This window comes from Vulpes vulpes, chromosome 13 (assembly GCF_048418805.1).
Source record: "Vulpes vulpes isolate BD-2025 chromosome 13, VulVul3, whole genome shotgun sequence".
Lineage (NCBI taxonomy): Eukaryota > Metazoa > Chordata > Mammalia > Carnivora > Canidae > Vulpes > Vulpes vulpes.
The window spans coordinates 102,275,959-102,288,028 of NC_132792.1; the positions used below are offsets into that span (position 1 = coordinate 102,275,959).

The following is a 12,070-nucleotide window of genomic DNA, read 5'->3' on the forward strand; positions in this document are numbered from 1 at the left end:
CCCATTTATTCTTCAGTCTTTTCTTCTGTAAAATGGGGCACTAACATGGATTTAGAGATCCCAAATAAGCTATTACATGTAAAGCACTTAGAAGAATGCTAGTATTCAATGTTAGTTCTTACTAATGTCAATAAATGATTTTTAAAAACTGTATTCTTAAATTACTTGCAAATAATTAGTCCAGAAGCAAAGTTAACTTTACATTATTTTTGGAAAGTTGATGTAAAACTTCATGCAAAGTAGGATGTTTGTATTATGTTTCCAAACCAACAAAATTAAAATTAAGCTGGTCACCAAAGGGATGGGAAAGGGGAGAGATGTTGGTCAAAAAGTACAAACTTCCAGTTACAAGACGAATAAGTTCTATGGATCTAATGCAGAGCCTTGCCTTGTGATCATTAATGACCATGCAATTGCTATATACTTAAAAGTTCCTAAAATAATAGATCTTAACTGTTCTCACCACAAAAAAGAAATAGTTGTCATGTGAGGTGATGGAGATGTTAGCTAATACTATGGTGGAAATCATACTGCAATGTATAAGTATATATCAGAATGACACACTGTATACCTTAAGTTTATACAATGTTATATCCAATTTATAAAGTTAAAGAAGATAGCAGGAAAAAAAGGCTTATCATGGAATTTTTAAAAATTGCTTAAGACATAACTACATATAAATAATTGTAAGTGGGTTATAGAAAAGGATAATGTTCCATCAGCATCATTCCTACACTGTAGTAAGAATTATTATAATCACCAATGTCCAGCCAGAACCTCAGAGTTATGAAAGATTTCTAACCTAATAGGACGTGTTGGGGAAGAAGCTTTCCTGTACAGTGGATGCTAGACTTTGAAAATCTTATCACTGAAGGAGAAAAAAAATCACACCTTGAACTATCAGTATTGTGGGTTTTCTGCACTGAGCAATTCCTAATCAGAGATTATCACATATTCAAATCCTATGGAAAGCAGATAGTGCCAATGTGATGAATAAATCTCTGCCAAGGTAATTTAGGAGAGAATAAAGCAATTAACTACTGCACGTAAAATACAAATACAAGTAGCTTCCATTCATTTAAGTAGTATGTGGACTATGACTGATTTATTTATCTAAGGTGAATGACAGCACATACATGACATGGCATTTACTGTTTATATTTCTCAACATATGGGACAGTCTTTCAGGAGCACTAATATTCATCATGGTTTGATTTAAAAACTGAGTCACAAGTAAGGGATGATTTGTGAAGTTACTGAATTCATGAGAATAAAGATGCTGAAATAAGTTATTGACTCAAAAAATGGTTTTATCTTATTCAATGATTATTATACTAAGCGTATTAAATATTTCTTCCATTTTGAATCTTGTTGCAGATGCTCTTCAAAGAACTTGTACTGGAACAATTAATATTGACCTTCAAGGTTCTGGGTGGGAAGAAGATTTTGAAAAAGTTACCAGTTCTGAAAACAGTGGAAGTTCTACTGGAGAGAGCAGTGGAGGTACAGGTGGAGGTGGCAGAGAAAATCCTAGCGAAGGTGATACCACTACAAACACAGGTGGCAAAACTTCCACTGACTATGAAGGCAGTGAAACCCAGACACAGAGCAACAACGACTATCAGGGATCAGGTGGTAATAACTTAAATCTGTCAGATAATGTCCATTTTGGTCCTGCTGGCATCGGACTACTCATCATGGGATTTTTGGTCCTAGGATGTAAGTACTTTTAACAATCCTATTCATATGTGTCCCTCTCCCTGAAATTACGGGGAGGAGATAAGCTTTCTGATCCTATGATAAAGAATACTTTATAAATTCTTATTTTGTGCACTTATTAAGAAATGCCTATTTGCTGGTGGGTCTGTAAGATGAAAAAAATCAAACTGCTTGACCCCTTATAGTGCAGTGGAGGATAAAAACTTCTTTGCATTCAATCTCAGTGCAATGGGAAAGTGCTATCACAGGCAGGGTTCAGATTGCTATTTAGGTAAAGAAGACAATCATAAATGATCCAAACAATCAGAAAAGGCTACATACTTGCAGAATGTAACATAAAATACACAAGAAGAGATAATTCCCCAATTTCAATTTTTTGGCCCTATTAACTATTAAGCAGCATTTTAAAATTTTAAAATTAAGTACTTTATAAAAGTAATTTAATTACCCAGGTGTTGATTATCTCTACTGCAAGTAATATAGGACTTTCACTTTGAGTTTATTGTTGATTGCCTTTGGGTAGCATAGTTTAAAAAATATTTAAAAATTAAATATTTAGGGTCAAATACCTCTAGATTCAAAGCTTTCTCTAGCCCTAGCAAATTTTCAAGAAAGCAAAATATAGGATTCTCTTCCTCCTTTCTTTCCTTTTTCCCTCTCTTACAATCCGTTCCTTATTGCTATCTTTTCTATGTTCTTTCCTCTATACCTCACTTCCTTCTTGTTTCTTTCCTTCCTTTGTTGTATTTTCTATGTACACATCCTTTCCTTCATCTGTCCATTCATTCCAAATCATTTATCAAGATTCTATCATATAAAAGGCTCTGTGCTAGACATATATTTAGATGAACAAGAAAATCCAACTAGGTTAACAGAAAGACATCATTTGGCAGTGTAATATTCTCTATTTGTGCAAGCATGCTTTCAAGAAAAAAAAAAGCCATGTAGAGGAAAATAATAGAGGGAATAATTACTTGAAGCATGAGTAAGATTTTACTGCTGAAATTACAAAGGCAGGCATGGATGAAAGAAAAAAAAAGTGAAGACATGGAAGAGGAAACGTAAAGACTCAAACATACTGCCTGTTTTGTGCAGCTCTCTTTTTTGACTCTAACATTTTCCTGAGTAATGACAGCAAAAAGTCTCGTCTGTTTTAATAGTATAATACTATTTGTGAGTTGAATACTATATAACAAATGAAAATTGATTGTAGTCTAATATACTGAAGCTTACAATGATTCTGGTATCTGACCATGATTCAGTTTGCTTATCGAAACTTTCATAATAATTTTAAAGTCAAATGCAGTTATATTAGGGTTTCAAATTTAATCATACAAAAGCAAGTTATTTTTTTAATGTGGTTCTGTTCCTAATTCCAATATTCCCATCCTTTCACCAACAGTGGTCCCATTTTTGTTGATGTGCTGTGACTGTGGAGGTGCTCCTGGTGCAGGAGCTGGCTTTGAGCCTGTCCCTGAATGTTCAGATGGAGCAATTCACTCATGGGCAGTAGAAGGACCACAGCCACTTCCCACAGTAAGTGCTAATTTGTAAGAAATGGCTTTGGTGGTCCCCAAAACTCAGCTTCATGTACATGAACCAAGATGTTGGCGATTGCTCACAGTCTATCTTATTCTTCATTCTGGGATAGCCAATGTGAAAAATGAAGAGAAGTCAAAGGTCCATCTGAATTAGATGGAAGTAACCAGGAAAGACTTTCTAAATGAGGTGCAGGTTTTAAATGGATTTCAGAAGTTTTATAAATAGTGTTATTTTAGAATCTGGGGTATTTTGAGAACAAACCCAATATAATATATAAGGATAGAAAGAAAAGAATGACTACAAGTGGGGATATGTTTCTTGTCTTTTAGGATGCGACCATGGTCTGTGTACCACCAATACCATCTGATAATGCAAATCTAATTGAATGCATTGACACATCCGGTAAGAAGTTTGCTTTTTGTTTGTTTTTTGTTTAACAGCTCAAATGATGAAGGAATTCCGTTCTGTCTTTACCTTACTATTTCTCAATTATCTTATTTGTCTTTAAAATTGTTTCTATCATTCATTTTTAAATGACTAAGTTACAAATTAAATGGTAAGGAAAAACCTACAGTAATTATTATTCTTATATGTTGAATTTTTAAAATCTTCCTCAGTCATCAGAGAGTACTCAGGAGATGACTCTAGTAGGACCTATATAAATAGGAGAGAAGAATTACAAGTCAATTTTGGTCCAGGTTTTCTGTCTAATAGAGCAAACGTTATTTACCAAAAAAAATACAGTTGACTCTTGAACAGCACAGGTGTTAGGGATGCCGATCCCTGTGCAGTCAAAAACACAAGTATTAACTTTTGATTTCCCCAAAACTTAACTATTACTTAACTACCAGAAGTTTTACTGTTAACATAAACAGTTGATTAACACACATTTTCTATGTTTTATATGTATTATATACTGTATTCTTACAATAAAGTAAGCCAGAAAAAATAAATTGTTATTAAGAAAATCATAAGGAAGAGAAAAACATTTACATTACTAAATTGTATTCATTTAAAAAAAATCTGCATTCAAACACACTCTGACCTCAGCTGCTATCATGACAAAGAAAAAAACTGCATCCATTCTCAGCATGTGCATAAAGTTGACATAAAATGATTTGTCTGGTTTCTTAAATTGAAAGTAAGTGTATGAAACACTATCAGAATCTTTCCAAGTTCTCAGTTGAGGCTGTGTGCAGGTGCTGGAGTCTCTCCTTGCACACAGTTAACCAAGACTTTTAAATACAAAAGGCCTAAAAATAAATAAATAAATAAATAAATAAATAAATAAATAAATAAATACAAAAGGCCTTAAAACAGGGGTCTAGACCAGTTTGCAGGCAGAAATGAGGGAATGATTAGAATGTCATAGCAAGAGGACAGCTACCATGCTAATAAAAAAATTCTTTTAAACTTTTTATTATCTTTGAAAACTGTTGTACCATCTTGCCTTTTATCAGAGTAAACAAAATTAGATATTCTCTTCCTTTTCTCTGGGTCTTTTTAAAACGTGTCATCATTACTTTCCTACTTGCAACTCTTTAAAATAGAAGAGGTGTAGGAATGCCCAGAGTTTGTAGAATTGCACTTTATTCAAAGACTAGACACAGTGGCCTCTAAACCTATTTCTCCTTCTGATGTCTCCATTTTTGGTAATGACATCAGCTCCTCTTACCTCAGAAGCAGCAGCCGGTTGACTTTTCTATCTTCCTATTCTTTAACATCCAATCCTTTCTCAAGACTTGTCAAATCATCGTATCCATCAGGATTTATTTATGCATTTATCCCTTCATTACATCTAAAAGCCTTTACACAAATCTGGAACAAAGCACAGTTAGAGGCACCAGAGTCATAAAAGGATGAAAAATACACCGTCCCTAAAATTCAAGATTTTTAACATATTAAAGCCATGGGGCACATACCCCAGTCTCAACATTTTCCCTATCTATGGCTCTTCCATAGTCTGAGCCATCATTTTGACTAACTTAGCTTGAACATGGTAACAGGTTTCTATTCACCCATCACATCTAAGTGAAAACCCAAGATTCTCCATGCAAACCTTCCCCTCACCACAGCCATGACTACTCCTCTGAAAGCCAGTGGTTCTTGGGTCTTCTTCTGGATGCCCTGTACTTCTAATGTGTTGGGGTATTCTTATACTATTCAGCTTTTAGAATTTGGGTATTTCCCCACTAAACTCCCTCAATTTGAAATCAAACTCTCTAAAGCATAAGTTCTTATAACCTCTATGCAGCCCTCCCTCTTCCAGCATGACATATAATTAGCAACAAATAATTAACATCAAACAATTAACAAATTAACAAACTGATTAATAATATTATTTTGAACTCAATATTGCATTTATAGCCCTTTACTTATTGTCTAGATTTTACTTCAATGAGGAAACTTACATTATAGAAAGTTATTTTTGGTCTATAATATACCAGAAAAAGAAAACTTAATTTTATCAACACTTTTAGGGGTTTACACAAATGAGTATGGTGGCAGAGAAATGCAAGATCTGGGAGGAGGAGAAAGAACAACAGGATTTGAACTAACAGAAGGAGTTAAAACGTCAGGAGTACCTGAAATATGTCAAGAATATTCTGGAACATTAAGAAGAAATTCTATGAGAGAATGTAGAGAAGGAGGTCTGAATATGAATTTCATGGAAAGCTACTTCTGTCAGGTAAGGTTTCTTTTTTTTTTTTTTTTTTTTTTCCAGGTAAGGTTTCTAACACTGTGTCTTCCTTTCCATCCTGTGCCCCCGGCTCTACTCTAGGCTACCATTATTCCCCAACAGGGCTTTCGCAGGTTCCCAGCCTCTAGTCTCTGCCTGACAGTCATACATCTGCTGGATAAAATTTCTATAATTCTGAACTCATCACTTTAATCCTCTACTTAAAAATACCCAATGGCACCTAGCTCTATTTGCCCAAGGCATGAGGTCCAAACTCCTTAACATGACAAGATTATTCATAAAATGACCCCTTCTCTCACCTCCAATTCCTCCTCACCACCAACTCTACATACCAAGTGTCCTTGCCTTATTCACACTGGTCTATTCCCCTTCATGCCTTTGCCTATGCTGTGCCTCTCCTGCAATGCTTTTAACCATCACCTACTCATAAACTCCTACTCATCTTTTAAGGCTCAATCAAATATTACTGCCTCTCTGGAGTTTTACTGTTAACCCTCACATTCAAAATAGAATAGATGTTTCTTTATCTGTATTTCTGTAGTGCTCTGTGTATAGTCTTTATAGAACTTTATCATTGCTAAAATATATTTCTATGTCTATCATGGTTTTTAGCATCTTGTCCATATGTTCTCTGCATGTCGCCAGTACCTAGCTCAGCTCCAGGCACATAGTAAACATTCAGTAAGCATGGGTTCAAGAGCCATAGCACACTTCCAGAATATTCTAAGAAGCAGCAAGAATTAATTTTGCCACCCTCAGGAGACAGAATTGTCTGTGGATATGCACTATCTGATACTTAAGCTTTCAGGAATTTTCTATCCCTGAAACAGTCTCTGATAGATTTACATTCTTCTACATCGAAGTCTAAAATATCTTCTTTAACTCTCCCATTGGTTTAAAGGGAGGTTGATTATCTTGAAATAAAACACTAATGAAAGCCTTTCAAATAATGGGAGATAATAATAGGAGACTTGTTGCTGAAATCCACAGGAATACTTCCTATCCATGTCCCTACAAGTGAATGTTATTTTCATGAAAAGTACAATTCTTCCTCAAAACTTTTGCACCTTGCAACTCCTTCTGCCCAGGACACTCATCTGCTTTATTCCACCCACTGCTTTATTCCAACCACTACTCAAACATCACTTTACGAAATGCTGCCCTTGGCCACTCTGTCACCCTATCTCTTCACTCTGTGCGTACCGCCTCCTAACAAATATGTTTATGTATTGTCTGTCTCATCCTACTAAAATATGAGCCCTTTGGAGAGAGAGACTTCAAATGTATTTCTTCACCCCTACATTGCCAATTTCCTAATAAAGTGTCTGGCATACAGTACAGATTCAAAAATATTTTTGAATGAAATAATGAAATGACTTGGTTTGCTAATAAAGATATTTCTGATACTTAACCTGAAAGTTTGCAATCCAATATTATGAAGGACAGAAATGAGATAAAAGTGCACATGTTTGGGACACCTCGGTGGCGCAGCTTGTTGAGCATCCAACTCTTGGTTTCAGGTCAGGTCATGATCTCCAGGTTGAGATGGAGCCCCAAGTCAGGCTCTGTGCTCAGTGGAGAATCTGCTTAAGATTCTCTCTCTCTCTCTCTCTCTCTCTCTCAAATTCATAAATAAATCTTACAGAAAAAAAGTGCATGTCTCTGGGATTTAGCTTTGAATTGAAGAAGATCCTATTTTAAAAAATCTTCAGTTTTGAATCCCAAAATGGCAAAGACATGTTCTGTTGTTTTGCTGGAAAAGCCATCTTGAAGTAAATCTTCACAGAACCACCAAATTCACTCCACTGGAGAAAGGAGAGTGCAATCCTGAATGAGCCCGAATCAACAATGAGCTACCTTTTATATACAAACAAAAAAAGAAAGAGAAAGAAGAAAGAAAGAAAGAAAGAAAGAAAGAAAGAAAGAAAGAAAGAAAGAAAGAAAAGAGAGAGAGAGAAAAAGAAAGAAAGAAAGAAAGAAAGAAAGAAAGAAAGAAAGAAAGAAAGAAAGAAAGAAAAGAATAGAACCTCCCATACACACACACAATTGAGTGTACTTAATGTTCAGTGCTTCTAGGTATCTCCTTCCAGTTTGGTTACAAAATAATTCATGTGATTTTTTTTTTGCATGTACTTTTGTATCCAAAGTGCACTCTGATGAGGGAAGTCCATTTAAATAAATTTTAAAAATCAAAATGTATTAACAGGATTACAGTTAAAATAATATCCAACCAAATTCTTTCAAGAAATTATATGATGATTTTAATATATCTCTAGTAGAGGTTAGAATTTTGTTTTATATGTTCTTCTTTGATAATGCCCCAGAAGCAAAAAGAATGATAAAGACTTCTATTATTGTTAAATATGTATCCATAATTTCATTTTTCTCTTTCCTCTACAAATCTAGAAAGCATATGCTTATGCAGATGAAGATGAAGGACGTCCATCCAATGACTGTTTGCTCATTTATGATATTGAAGGTGTAGGTTCTCCTGCTGGCTCCGTGGGTTGTTGTAGCTTCATTGGAGAAGACTTGGATGACAGCTTTTTGGACACACTGGGGCCTAAATTTAAGAAGTTGGCAGATATCAGCCTGGGAAAAGAAGTTGAACCTTATCCAGACCCTGATCCCTCTTGGCCACCTGAGAGCACTGAACCAATTTGCCCTCAGCAGGGAACAGAGCCCATCATTGGTGGACACCCATCCATCTCCCCACATTTCGGTACTACCACAGTCATTTCTGAGAATACCTACCCCTCAGGACCTGGTGTACAGCATCCAATGCCTATTCCTGATCCTCTGGGCTATGGTAATGTCACTGTGACCGAGTCTTACACCACCTCTGGCACTCTGAAGCCCACTGTCCATGTTCATGATAATCGACATGCATCAAACATAGTGGTGACAGAGAGGGTTGTTGGCCCAATCTCTGGCACTGATTTGCATGGAATGTTAGAGATGCCTGACTTGAGAGATGGGTCAAATGTTATAGTGACAGAAAGGGTAATAGCACCAAGCTCAAGTCTACCCACCTCTTTGACTATGCCTGATCCCAGAGAATCATCAAATGTGGTAGTGACAGAAAGAGTAATCCGACCAGCTTCTGGCATGATGGGCAATCTAAGTATACACCCTGAGTTATCAAATGCCCAAAATGTGATTGTGACAGAGAGGGTTGTTTCTGGCTCTGGCATAAGTGGTATTAGTGGCCCAGCTGGGATAAGTGGAGGCAGTGGCCTAGTTGGCAGTGCAATGGGAGTAAGTGGTGGTGGCATTGGGCTGAACAGCCTGGGAGGAGGTGGTGGCCTGAGTAGCAGCATGGGGGGCACAGCCACCATCGGTCATGTGAGGAGCTCCTCTGACCATCACTTTAGCCAGACCCTTGGATCTGCCTCCCCTAGTACTGCCCGAAGCCGAATCACAAAGTACAGTACAGTACAATATACTAAGTAGCCAGGATCCCAGTACATTTGTTCTCAGTAATGGTGATTTAGATTCCATTCCCACCACCAAAAAACTAATGATGTGTTTGATGATGTGCAGGTAGGTGCTAAAAAACTGTGGAACAAGGTCAGAAACCACAATGAGAAAGACAGATGGAAACAGTGCTATTGGGCAAGAGCTCTCCTAGCATTTGTAAACTTTTTTCTTATATTAATACTAATGGAATCATGACAGTGAAGTAAAACTTGAGACAGGGTCTTCTTTGCTTCTGTGTGGCCTGTCTTATATCTCCAGCACAGGGAATAAATTAAACTCAGTCATGCAAAATCACTGGCCTTAAGATGGCTATCTGCACAACTCTCCTTACTCTGTTTTGATTTGCCATGTAGCTCAGGCAATATTAAAAAAGGACTAAACATGTAACATGAGCTCACATATGTAGGAAGAATTTGAAATATGTGCTAAGCGCCTGGTCAATTTCACAGATAATAGGAATAAAAATCCAACCATGTATTCAGACCATGATGAACCATTAAAGAAAACAAAATCTGGCTACACATTCCAGTTCACAAGCCATCAAGCACTCCTACCTTAATAACTGCACTAGATAAAATAAACCTCAAATGAGGAACAATTTCCTGGGAGGAAATTTCCACAAGGGAATGGCAATAGGGGAGATTCATTGGGGGGAAACTGGAAATGTCTGAACCTGATCTTGAGATGGGGCCTCAGCTAAAATTCCCATGGAGTCCAGGAGTTTTCTGATTCTAGTTTGTGTTTTGTGGTAGATGTGAAGTTGCAGAATATCACACTCCTTCTTCTCCTTATCACTGTGGCTCTTACCTAAAGGCAGAAAGCTTGCCAAGTATACTTCTCTGACTGAAGCAAGTAACACCTGACATGGTTGTCGTCCCTAATGCTAAATTACCTTCCAAGGAAGCAGATGGATACCACTTTGTATTTTCAGATGTGTGTTTAGTAAGTGTTATTCACCTACATCCAGCTCTCTATTATACATCTCTTAAGTTAAAATAATTTACTTAAGCTGAGCTGTGAAAAAACTCTGCAGTATGGTTAAGCTTTGGGGGGATTTTTTTAAGGGGATCTAAAAAAAGTTTTTAGAACATGTAAAATGTTTAATGGGAAAAGTTAGTTCTGTAAAGTAATGCTGTACTATTAGTTTTAATTGAGTTTAGTACTTTTAAAAACAACACTCTGCTGCTATTTTAAAGAGGTCAACCAAAACCTTTTAACAGAATTGATGATATTGTGTTAACTTATGTGAAATTGTACTAGACAATCCCATATCCTTACTCTATCTCACTCCCTACTAAATTTTCTCACTAGAATAAATCTTATACTCCTTATTTAATTTGTTGATAAAACTCTTGGCTTATATAATATTCCAATTTATAGATAGTTCCCAAATTATATAGTATGATATATTTTTCTAGCTTCAAAATTTAGCAATATACTATTTATGATAAGCCATTTCTGTGTGTTTGCTATATAGTAATACCTGGTTTAAAAAATCTCTAAATAGAACCAAAGCATTCTTAGACAGGGATAAACTTGCTATGGCAAGATAGAGAAATTTTTTTCTCATTTCTAAATTCAGTGTTGATATGAGCTCACTAAAGTGAAACTAGATATGACAAAATTGTTCAAGGACTATTCCCTGTTGATTACTCAAATTTCCCAAGGTATTACAAAATCCAAGAATAGTCAACTTCCAACACTTTTCAAAGGGAGCTAAGGAGTGAACTATTTTATCAGAGCTATTTTGCTCTATGTTATAGTAGATGATGTCAATATTTTCAAAGCCACAATATACATCTTATTTTACATCTGTAGTCTATGTGAAATTTTGATAGTCTGTAGCATGTCAAAATGCAGAGGTGTAAATAAAGTCATTTACAGGGACTCTTTTATTTCTTTCTCCCATTTGGGGAGGGGGGAGCTTCCATTAATGATGGATAATCTTTCCAGAAATAAAGTCAAAATGTATTTATTGAAATATACTTGATTATGCTGGATCCAGGAGTTTGAAGTAATAAAAATAATTACTAGTTAATTAATTCAAGGGAATGGTATCTGACCAAAAGTAGCTTCTGTGTCACTTTGATTTCTCATCAGAAGTGTTTTTTAAAGACTCTGGATATCTTCCAAAAAAGTTTTTTAGATTGTCTAACAAATGCCAGAGTGACCATCTTTAATAACTGTTGTTATGAAGATCCATTAGTAAAAAACCATGGAAGATATAAAAAATGACAGTATTAGTTGTCAATTTTTCTAGGAAGATACTTTCAAATAAATTTTTTGTCAGGATTACACACTGATGTTCTAACTCTTTATTCTTAAATTTTAAATTATCTTTTTAAGATACAGTTCTAACAATCCTTTAAAGGCATGTCATTTTTTCAATAAACAACCTTTGGGCAGAAATCAATTCTCCTCTGTAGATCCTTTACTCCAACTCACAGACCTTAGGTCATTCTACAGACCTAAGATATGGAAATTATTTTACAAGTAAATGTTATAATTCAAATCTATATTGGAGGCTGAATCTCAGATCAACATGCTCTTAACAAAAGGGAGAGGAAAAAATAGTAGTTTAAATGTTCTGTGTATAGAGTTTGAAATAAAGTGATGGTCCTTAGGGTC

General features: G+C 35.7%; 1 protein-coding gene across 3 annotated transcripts in view; it reads left to right on the forward strand.

Moving 5' to 3' along the window:
• DSG1 (desmoglein 1) overlaps positions 1–11,851 on the forward strand; it is an 80,401-nt gene extending 68,550 nt beyond the window's left edge. For all 3 annotated transcript variants that reach the window (XM_072732124.1, XM_072732123.1, XM_072732125.1), the window contains 5 exons: positions 1,378–1,719; positions 3,122–3,255; positions 3,591–3,663; positions 5,742–5,950; positions 8,369–11,851. In XM_072732124.1, the coding sequence (XP_072588225.1) occupies positions 1,378–1,719; positions 3,122–3,255; positions 3,591–3,663; positions 5,742–5,950; positions 8,369–9,415 (1,805 nt within the window). In that variant the 3' untranslated portion in view covers positions 9,416–11,851. The remainder of the gene's footprint in view (positions 1–1,377; positions 1,720–3,121; positions 3,256–3,590; positions 3,664–5,741; positions 5,951–8,368) is intronic.
• Positions 11,852–12,070: the final 219 nt, after the last annotated feature.